Genomic DNA, 11,199 nt, shown 5'->3' with positions numbered 1-11,199 from the left:
CGACATCTTTTGGCTACATTTTTAATTTATCACCCTCGAGTATAATAAACATTTCTTCAAATTAAAAATGAATTATACGTTTATGAATCGATGTGTGTATTAATTTAGCTTGCCTTCATTTAATCTGTAAACTACCATTACCATTTAAAACAGTACTTCTGTTGTACACAACAAGCATCAAACGACATCATTTTCTACGATGAACTGATGATTAACTTTTATCTTTTTCTACCATTGTATTCGTGCCGTATTATATTTTTTCTAATAATTCAATTTGCTGCACAACAAATGGAACTCCCGCGTCACGAGAGGTCTCCGCGCAGGCGCCGTAACATGTAAACACAAGTACAACAGCGGCTGGTTCTGATTGCTACTGAAGGCTGTCTTAGCTGTTTAATTTAAGCTTAGTTAACAGTTTGGTTATTCCGAATATAATTGAGTTGGAAAGGTGATAACGGTGTTAAGACCTAAACTAAGCGCGTTTGGGAAAATATGAGTTGTAAGCGGTCATTTCCCCGTGTCAACGTAAAAGGCTAATAGTGTTAGCTTGTAGATGACGTATAAGAAAGAATGTTTGCCTCTTTGACCCTCATCGTTGGCCGTGTAAGCCTTGACGTGATGTAAAGTAGCTGTTAAATTCTATCTGTGTCTGTTAAAACTATCCGATTGTTCTCTTAATTTATTGGCAATGGCTAATTTCATAACATAAATCACAATTAGCTTGTCAGGGAAGTGAGCTCGCAAATGGTCGCTAATCAGCTGTCAAAAGCGAGCTAGCTGCGAGCTGCCATCAAGCTGTTTATTTGATCATCCGGAGATTTGCCAAGAAGTTCATCGAGATTTATGCATTTATTGTCATCACATGTTGACTGAAAGCAGGTGAGTTATACGTATGATCCAAAATAGAAAGAACAAGCTGTAGGTCTTTGTTAGTTAGCTTTGAGTAGCGCTAACAGTGCTCGCAGATTTAATGTCCACTCGATGTACGCTCTCAGAAAAGGCAGTTGTTTGTGACACATTTGAAAGACCGTCATGTACTATAACATTCTGTATATGGCACGGCCTTTTATTCACCTAATCCTGTGTTTTTTAATGCTTAAACTTGTTCCAAATCAGGAAAAGGCAGCTGAATGCTGGTGATGAGAGTGGCCACCTGGTTCCTCAAGCCAAAAGGCAGAACCGAGCTCACCCTCTCTCTCCTGAGCCAGGACGGGATGCCTGGGACTCTGAGGTACCTACAAACGTAATCCATACCATCCAAAACAAGTGCCATGCAAGTGTACAAAGAAATTAAAGGTGCTGTCTGCCTTGGTTAGGTGCAGAATGAAGGGTGCTAAATTTCAAATGTATGTATTCCACCCTCTTCCTGCTCTGACGTTGCAAGCTACGGCCCACGTTACATGCACGCATGCGCATTAGTCATGTTTGTTTTCAGTTAATAGCAGCGATTTGGCAAAGCTTAGCCACCAACGTTAGCTGCCATTGAATGTATAGCTCAGGGGTTGCCAACCCATCAGTCCCGATTGACCGGTCTAGCTGTTGGACTTTTGGTCCACTGCATTTGTAAATTTCCTAATTCTACGTTTATATTTAGTGCAGACACTGTTCAGGGTGAACTTGATGTTTTTATGCCAGGCACCTTGCAGGTTAGCTTAGGTCCAATGGCACATTTGAGCCTGTCACTCTCGGAATGCAGTCGTTTTAACTGGGTTCTACACGTTTGCAGAACGCGTCTACATCCAGTTGGCCTATTTTTCGGCAGTCACATGTTAGGCATGTGTAATCTACACCATCCGGCCATCTATTTTACGGCAGCAAGCAATATACGTCTCCCCTCAACTCCCAAAAACGTTAAGATAGAAATTTGAGAAATAAGAACATAATCAATCTTTTTTTTCATATAGCATATCCATGGTGCAAGTGTACAATTTATAAGCCCTCTTTTCTTTGTTCCATAAATTAGTTTCCGTTTTCTGTTTTCCGTTTTTTTTTCGGCATTGAAAAAAATACACACGAAAGCATTTGCTAGGGAGATATGTTTAGAAAAAAAAACTCTAGCTCTATCCTCTACGTCTGACTTACTTGCATTGCGTAAGTTTTACATAGCTCAGTCTTGGTGGACGTCATAAGACGATAGAAACATCCCCCACGCTAACGAAGTATTTTAACAAGATTCACTTATAAAATAACTTCCCAACATATTACTTACGTTAAAGTATGGTTATTGATCATTTATGTTCACACATTTAAAAAATAACCACCACAACACGTGAGTTGTTACAGTCTGCCTGTCGGTGACGTCATTGTCTTCCGGGTATGCGGTGATCATGGGAGTTGTAGTTGACTTGTGAGATACAGTTGATTTGCTTCTTCTTTTGGTCAGTTCATTCACTGTATTCGGTATTCATATTTAACTCATCTGGCATTATTTGAAATTCCTTTTAAGTGACATTTATGGGGACAATTTGCAAAGTAAGGACGTTTTGTACGCCTCGGGACGGTAGTTTACGGTCCAGTCGCAGTGACGCTTAGTGACGTCATCATCCAGCGTGGCGTGTCCAGGTCAAAACATATGTAGGAATGTTACAAATACAATCCCTATATTTTAGCGATGCAAAAACACTGTTCGTGCGCGCTCGATTAGGAGAGTCAGTGGGGATGTCATTTTTAAGGACGTTTTCATTGCTATACAGAAACGTTAAGTCCAACTTTAAGCTTTTCAAACTCATGGATCGGAGCTTCAGGACAAGATAAGAGTTATGTAGGATATAAATTCACTTTAATATCTATTTGCAGATGAAATTTCATCAAAATCTGATGGTTAATTTTAATTTTGCCCCGGAATTACTGTACACATGCAGTTAGTAGGAAACCAATACAACGTGCTGCTGCAGCATTTATGACACTTGATTTTCTTCCCTGGACTTCTTGATGATCAAAAAAAATGTTACTGGCTACTCTGTTGACTTTTGTAACAAATGTCACAGCCCAAGTTATGATATATGTTGTAGTAAGGTTGTACTTGCCAAGGTCCGTGGGTTGCAGCTTTTGTCTTGACTCAAAGTTAAAGCAATGCGAAACAAAGGCACTTTTCAGGTATGAAATTCACTTTAACATCTTTGATACTTGGGGTAGAGAAGTGAATGAGGTATCAAATTCAAGTTCAAGTCATGTTTTATCAGACAGAATTAATCCCAGACACAGATTTGACATATTTCAACATTTTGTAACATTCGTAACATGTGCGCTGCAAAACATCTGTCAGTGTATTCTTGCTAGTTGCTGCACCATTGTTTCAAATGGCTGCTCTGATCAGGAGGATTATCAGCCCAAAAAAAGCCCTGGCTTTCATCGGCCCGAACAGGGCATAATGTCCCTCATTGGGTGCAAAGTGCAGGTTTGGATTGCACTATTTAAATAATTAACCATAACGAGCTATACCACCCTCTGTTCATCCTGATTTTGTATTGGATTTTTAACTCATTGTTTTGTACTCACTGATAATTTATCCTTAGGTATGTCAGCGTTATTAATCATTTATACCTGATTCCCTTACAAAAAACAACGGGAAGCTATGAAACGTCACCTGCACCGTCCAGCATCCGGGTATTTATTTCACAGTCACACTGACGGAATTTTTGGCTAAAATGTTACTGAATCGTTTCGGCTCGTATCGTTCTAAATGAACAAATATCGTCCTTGAATTGTATCCGCAACCACGAATTGTGATACATATTACTATAAATATGGGCTGTCAATCCATTTAAATATTTAATTGCGATTAATCACATTTTGTCCATAGTTAACTCATAATTAATCACAGACAGAAGTTTTTATCTATAATAAGTGTACCTTTTTGAAAGATCATTTTAAAGTTTTTAATCCACCTGTCAACATGAGACTGGATATGTTTGCTTTATGGATTTTTTTTTTTTTTTTATTAAACGTTCTATTTTTTTATTTTTATTTTTTATATAAACAACTAAACACAAAATGCACCTCAGTGTATACAAAAACCAAACACATTATACAGCAAACAGACATTGTTAAGGTAAACTGTCCATCACTCCAATATCATTCTCTTCTAGCAAATAATCTCACGAAATATAATTGTGACTAACATTACAAATTAAGGTTTGCCAAAACACCCACCAACTTAGTGAAATGTAAACAGGGTGTTAGAAAAATAAATACAACTTACAAAAAAGAGTGCTGAAGAACAGTCGGTTGTTTACAGAAGTAGGACTGCGCCCATATACTGTAGTGCAAGTCTATATAGCTTATACTTCCCTTCCAAAAACACTCTTTTACAGAAACATACGCACACAAACACTCTTTTGCAAACACTTGATCACACTTTTCTTAGTCTGGCGACTTCAGCGACGTGGAAGTATGACGCTGCGGGTCTTTCAACATGCAACTTTTACTCTGTTATCTTTGACAAAAACAGCAGTCCAAGCACAGACGCTAATAAATAACACTAATAAATTCCCTTGTGAGTCTTTACTGCTATCTGATTGAGCGCTGTGTGTGTGCGCTCGCTCACTTCCGCCTTTGTCTCACTGACACAAGCCCCCGTTTCTGTCCCCCCAGTGATGGCAGAAAATAGTTGAGAACCACTGGACTAGAGCAATATGCTGTAGAGCAGGGGTCACCAACGTGGTGCCCGCGGGCACCAGGTAGCCCCCCACGACCACATGTGGTGCCCACAAGCCTGCTTTTCATTCAGGTATTCAGTTAATAATGTGAGAACACTGGAAAGAAAAGTATTCTGAAACATAAAATGTGAGTTGAAATAAGGTATGAAAATCATTTCTACGAAAGTTTAGTGAGTAGCTCGTGGCCGTTTTCATTTTCTAAAAGTAGCTCTCGCAAGAAAAAACGTTGGTGACCCCTGCTGTGGAGCTATATTATCTTAAGCAATATGTATGTAGTCAGATCTGAGATACATCACTTAAATAAGGAAAATCACCTAAATAAGTAAAATAATTACTACCAACAGAGCAAGCAAATTTGACTTGGTAGGAATAAATGTCAGACAATGTCGATCCGGCATATATGCATGTGCCTGTGCCTTTTGCACAGAAACCATAGCAACATGGAAATAAGGCAGAAAAATGACACCTATTAAAGGCAGTTGTACGCCACTGCAAATTACTACCACAGCAACAAATTCAGTTAAATGAATACTTCCCAAAATTGATCATTTATATTTATATTTTATTACATTTATTTTATTCATATCTGTAGTTGCTGCACGGTGGCCTAGTGGTTAGCATGTTGGCCACACAGGAGATCTGGAAGATCTGGGTTTGAATCTCTGTTGGGCATCTCTGTGTGGAGTTTGCATGTTCTCCCCGTACATGCGTGGGTTTTACTCCGGTTTCCTCCCACATTCCAAAAACATGCATGTTAAGTTAATTAGTGACTCTAAATGGTCCATAGGTATGAATGTGAGTGGGAATGGTTGTTTGTCTATATGTGCCTTGTGATTGGCTGGCGACCAGTCCAGGGTGTACCCCACTTCCCGCTCAAAATCAGCTGAGATAGGCTCCAGCATACCCCCGCGACCCTAATGAGGATTAAATGGCATAGAAAATTGACCCTGTATTAGATCTTATTAGGTGTGCATGTTTTCTTAATGAAATGGTGTATCCACTGTCACAGCATCTTTATTTTATAGTCAATCACAGTTAATTTGAGAGTATTAGTAGAAACTAGGATCACGAGATGATACACGAGATTGGGTTTACAACAGGGGTGTCAAACTCGTGCCATGGAGGGCCGAGACACTGCAGGTTTTCTTTCCAGCCAGTCACTAAAGCAGGTGATTTTAATGACCAACACCTTCAGTTTGAGGGAAGGAGCTCATCAATTAAATCACCTGCTGAAGAAACTGGTTGGAGAGAAAAGCTGCAGCATCTCAGCCCTCCAGGGCACGAGTTTGATCATGTGGTTTACAAGAATGAGACGAGATTTTAACATTACTTGTACTAGAAAAGTACAATGAAAAAATATATGACAATATATTGCAATCTACGAATTTAATTTCTACTATGCTACACTCTTGTGCACGCTGTGCGTATGCCAGCGACCCAGCCTCCACCCACCAAGACAAAGAGACTGTATGACTGACAAAAGGACTCACTCCGTTCTTGCCCTTGTTGTATGGAAAAAATGCATCAAGGTTCTGAAAGCAATGCACAGTGAAACCTCTTCCAGCCTGTTTGGGGGTGGGAGACGAGGAAAACAGACACGCACGCACATGACAATGTATTGAGGCCGGCAAAATGGCAAAATTATCCAGTTCATTTTCATTTATTTTCATTTAGTGTGTAATTTATTGTCCAACGCCTAGTGTCCACACAAGTCTTTTTTTTTTTTTTTTTTTTTTCCTTCTGAACAAGAAATCTTGGCACATTTTAATGTTGCAAGATCTTGTGACACCTCTAGTAGTCACGTGTCTTAATAAAGTTCTTCTTTGTTTTAGTCATCTAACAGCGAGAGCAGCCTCAGCAGTCCAGAGCATGCGTCTGGGAGCTGTAGCAGCAGCCGCTGCGCTGCGGGCCCCTGCAGTCCCCTTAGCTCCAGCGAGTCCTCCGACCAGGGGGGCCCCACGCAACCGGGGTCCTACCTGCACATCAACCGCATCCTGAGGGAGGCGCACTTTCAGAGCCTGCAGAGCCGAGGCCACGTCCGAGAGACGCTGTGACCTCGTTCCGTGTCCCCCAAGACGACCTGATCAGGTATCAGGGCTTCAGAGAATCAGCAATAAGAACTGTGACCACAGTGGTCTGGTCATGCTGCAATTACAGTGTGATGCTTTTAATAGCACGCACATGGTGGGAGCTGCCAAAAATCTTCCAAGTTTAGGCCGGTCACTTTTGACTCGTTTAGTCTCCAAGTAGGATGTTTGACTGGTATGAAGTCTCAGGGAGGTCGTAGGTCTCAACCTTTCTGTCCATTTTCTCATAGTTAGCTCCAAAACGTGATTCCAGACAATGAAAAGTCCTATCACTGCAATCGTGGCGCACTTCCATTCTCTTCAATTTCAGCATGTTGCTGCACAGCCCACATGACAGAGCAACCGATAAATAATTAATGACTTTGTTTCACAAATGATAAAAGCAGCCCCTAGTGCGCCTGCCTATACATTGGACTCGTTATTTCAGGTCTGTGCACTGATCCCAAAACCCAGGAGAAAGCGCAGCTCAGCTTTCAAGAGTTTTTTCCATTGTTATATTTTTTGTATTTAGTGTTCATGGTGTCATGCCATTGACTCCTCTCTTGTAAATCATATCAGAAATAAAATGTTTTCAAAAAGTATTTTCATTATTTTCCCTTGATCTAAACTGAGGATCCATGAAGTCATGTTATACATCCTAACTAAAAGCAGGAATCCTCCTTCTCCTCCTTCCAAATTGCCATTAATGAATGACCGTCCATGTATTGAGGCCCTCACTAATGAGCTCCGACCTGTGTGTAAGGCAGGAGCCGCCACAGAATTCTTTAATTAGCACACGACATGGCCTCGTCGGACACAATAACAGATTACACATATTAATACAGCCCCACGTCGCCATGGTTACCTCCACAGCCACGGCAGACGACCATTACTTTGCCGCCAATGATGGATGCTAAATTAGAGATGATGAATGAGCCGATGATAATTCAGCATTAGAAATCTGTCTGATTCATGATGGCATTTCCCCTCTCAGGAGAAGGCCTCGTTCTTGTTACGTACAGCCACATAACACTTTTTTGCATGTTATTGTGGAAGTATGCCTCATTCAATGGAGTAAACAGTAAAGCTCACTAATTTCTGGCATGTTCTGAGAAGCAGAAATTTTCCAATTACGTACTTCATTTCAATTCTGTGGGGAAATAACATGGTTTTGTGAAAAGTACTATACTATATAAAAATAATACATAATGATGAGAATAAAGCAAAATATGACCAAAAGAGGAAAAACAGTTGTAATATTGCTAGAAAAATCTAACTATATGATAATCTGAGAAAAAATGTAACATTACCAGAAAAGTCATATTTTTTCCAAGAGTGTAATTAATTTGGGTAGAATAAAGACAAAAGACAATAATGTAACTTAATGCTACTAGAAAAAAAAAACGTACATTAAAATACATTTTTGAGAAAAAAAAATGTAAAACTCAAAATTCTAATCTTACCAGAATAAAGTTGTGGGGGTCATAATTTTACGAATAAAGTTTACATTTAAAACACAAGTTTTCATATTATACTGAAAAAATAATATTACAAACAAAATAAGGCTGTCAAATGATTAAACATTTTAATCAAATTAATCAGTTTTCAAATTAATCACACTTTTTTACAGTCTTACGAGCCATGAGGGGTTGTGGTCAAAGACTCCACGTCATTTTAAAGTTTTGAGTTGTACTTCCTTCGTAAGGGTTATGCTAGTGAGTGATAACAATATCCACTTAACTGTTTTTCATTGTCTTTCTGTTTATTTAGACCAAACATACACGCATAATAATGATGATGTGATGTTCGGAGTGACCATGAATGCACCTCGCTGTAGTCCAGCGACAATGAGGAAGTGTTGTTCCGAAGAGGCCTAGAGATGTGTTTGGATACATGTATGGTGTTGGAATTGCACTGTTGTTGTGTTCAGGTCACAATAAAGTTATAAAAGAGCGTCCGACTGGGGGGGGATGCTATTGTGCCCCCGTCTGTTGTCATAACAGAGAGGGGGTGACTTGACAAGGTGGGCATGTGTTAATTACGCTAAAGATTTTAACGTAATTAATGAAGTCAGTTATCTTTGACAGCCCTAAAAAAACATAATCATAGTCATATTACTTTTTCTGGTAATACTACAACTTTATTCTTGTACCATTCCGACTGTCTTTTAACTTCTGGACTTTTTTTAAAGAATTATATTAAAGAAGAAAATAATTATAATAAATGGAAGCACAAATGTGAAATATTTTACATTTGAAAACAAAAAGTTAAAAAAATAATATACATTGCACATTCTAAATAAACAAAATAATCCACCCACCCAAGTACCAATCAGAAAAAAATAAAAGGTTCACGAAAGGACCAGTAGAGGGCAGCACACTCGTGCCTCCTGCCTGGAAGCCGTACAGTACAGTAAAAGTACTGTAAAGAATAATTTAGAGGGAATCTTAACACATAACACATACAGACTTAAAGCGTGTGCGATGTAGAAGATATTTACACCTAATCTGATTTTAACCAAACACACAAACACACACTTTGTACGAGCACACACAACAGATACGAAGGTGGGCGGTGATGAATGACTCAAATCAGTATAGTAGAGAGGCAGGACAGAGTTAAATGGACTGTCCTTGTTCTGGGGTCTATGTATGCGCATACATTGTTATATTTTTACTGTGGCCAGCAAAAAAAATGTGTTAGTTATGTCTCCTTTTTGCTGTGTCCTTTCGGCTCAGATTGCCATCTCTCCTCAAAGGCCAACATCAGCTGCTGCACACAAACTTTTATATTTATCAGTTTACCTTCAACTTCCACACTTTGGCCAGGAGTAATCTCTCTCCTTTCAAATTTCCTCACGGAAGCAAGACTGCTCGCAGAGCATAAGAGGGGGAGCGGCCATATATTACATTTAAAGGTCCCTATTATGCAATATTGACTTTTTTATGACGTTCTTCCAGTAATATGTGTCCTCCGACCCTGTTTATGGGCACCAAATGTGAGAAAAGTCCATCAATTCCCTCACCTGTTCCATCCACTTATGAGAGGCCAGTTGGTTTTGAAGCTTTCATTTCACGTCATACACACATCCTCCTCAAAAAGCAGGCTTCGCTACACATCTTAAAATAAAACCTAGTCTTAATTTCAGCTGCAAGGCTAGATTTTGGCCAACACACTTCCAACTCCACTATTGTGTGATCTCTGAGTCTTAGTTGAAATTGTTGAAGGAATATCATAATATGGGACCTTTTAACAAAAATAAAATGTCATGGCTAACTGGACAGAAAGCAGAAGTCAGCTAAAGCCCATGTTTTTGCTCATTTTTGCCAGAGTTTGGCTGAAATGTGTTTGGGCAGCTGTTGCCTGGCATGAGGCGCCCATTGGCTTGGCATGTCGACGTATACGTGCTGCTTTCCCCTCAACAGCCAAGCCAAACATCTGCTTCGCCTCCGCCCCGCCACCGCTTCGCCCTGGTATCAAACAAACCCGCTCGGCCGCCTCCACTGCCAGACGAAAGAAATTAATGACCCACCGCGCACATTAGCGATGCCCTATTGCCCCCGTCCTGGCTGGCGTAAGGGGAAATGGGGAGGGAAGTCACGGCGGGGGAACAAGGAGAGCGAGGGGTCAGTGGGTCAGGATATTGAGAGTTCTTCACAGGACAAAATTGATATGCAGGGAAGGTTGGATTTGAAAGTGTTCGCTCTGGTGAACAATAAGGTGTCATAAGAGGAGCGCACTATTTGCTTTAGTAGATCTCTCCCCCCACCTGTTTAAAACTCCTGCATGACAGCTACAGTGGAACCTCGGTTTTCATCATTAATCCTTTCGAAAAGGTCAGACAAAAACCGAAATGTACAAAAACATGGCAGAAGAGCCATGCGGCCGCTGTTTCACTCTATCTATCCATCAATTTTCTATACCCCTCAGTTTTGGGTTGCGGGGCTATGCTGTAGGCGAGAGGCAGGGTATACGTACCCTAGATTGGTCACCAGCCAATCAGCCAATCAGGCACAGATAGACATAGACATTCACAAACACATGCACGGGGAGAACATGCAAACTCCACAGAGAGATGCCCAAACCCAGATTTTCCAGATCTCCTAACTGTGTAACCAACATGCTAACCACTCGGCCACCATGCTGCTGCTGTTTCACTCTCGTCTGTTACAAAGTTGACGGTTATTGCTGCATATTGCTCACTTATTAACGTTATTGTCAACTTCAATCATCATGGCCTGGCTCACTTTCTGTTATGTGTCTCTGTTAAACCGTTCCCCAGCAACCTGTGTTCAATAAGGAATCTTTCCATTACAATCCTATTGTAACAGACGACCTTTGTTCTTTGCTCGTTCTTCCTTGACTTCCGTAGTGTCTCTCACCTTCGTTATCAAACTTCTGGCACTTAGCCGTATTGATTTTTTTTTTTTTTTTTAAAGCACAGATTCCACTAACACTCAGAAAAACACAGTGCT

The 11,199-nt window shown here is 40.3% G+C and overlaps 1 protein-coding gene across 1 annotated transcript; it reads left to right on the top strand.

Annotated features, from left to right (window-relative positions):
* The first annotated feature begins 330 nt into the window (after nt 1–330).
* LOC129171748 (protein FAM104A) lies at nt 331–7,323 on the top strand. The gene is made up of 3 exons (XM_054760710.1): nt 331–879; nt 1,117–1,231; nt 6,491–7,323. Exons 1-3 carry the CDS (start codon nt 863–865, stop codon nt 6,710–6,712), a joined length of 354 nt encoding a protein of 117 aa, XP_054616685.1. The 5' UTR covers nt 331–862; the 3' UTR covers nt 6,713–7,323.
* The last annotated feature ends 3,876 nt before the right edge of the window (nt 7,324–11,199 follow it).

Source organism: Dunckerocampus dactyliophorus, chromosome 18 (genome assembly GCF_027744805.1).
Source record: "Dunckerocampus dactyliophorus isolate RoL2022-P2 chromosome 18, RoL_Ddac_1.1, whole genome shotgun sequence".
Taxonomy (NCBI): Eukaryota; Metazoa; Chordata; class Actinopteri; order Syngnathiformes; family Syngnathidae; genus Dunckerocampus; species Dunckerocampus dactyliophorus.
The sequence above is the reverse complement of the archived record's forward strand: the minus strand, read 5'-3'. Positions and strand labels throughout refer to the sequence as shown.

Excerpts from the sequence above, each read along its gene's own strand:
- LOC129171748 (XM_054760710.1), top strand. Across the intron at positions 1,232-6,490 it reads GGGATGCCTGGGACTCTGAG|TCATCTAACAGCGAGAGCAG; the intron begins GTACCTACAAAC and ends TCTTTGTTTTAG.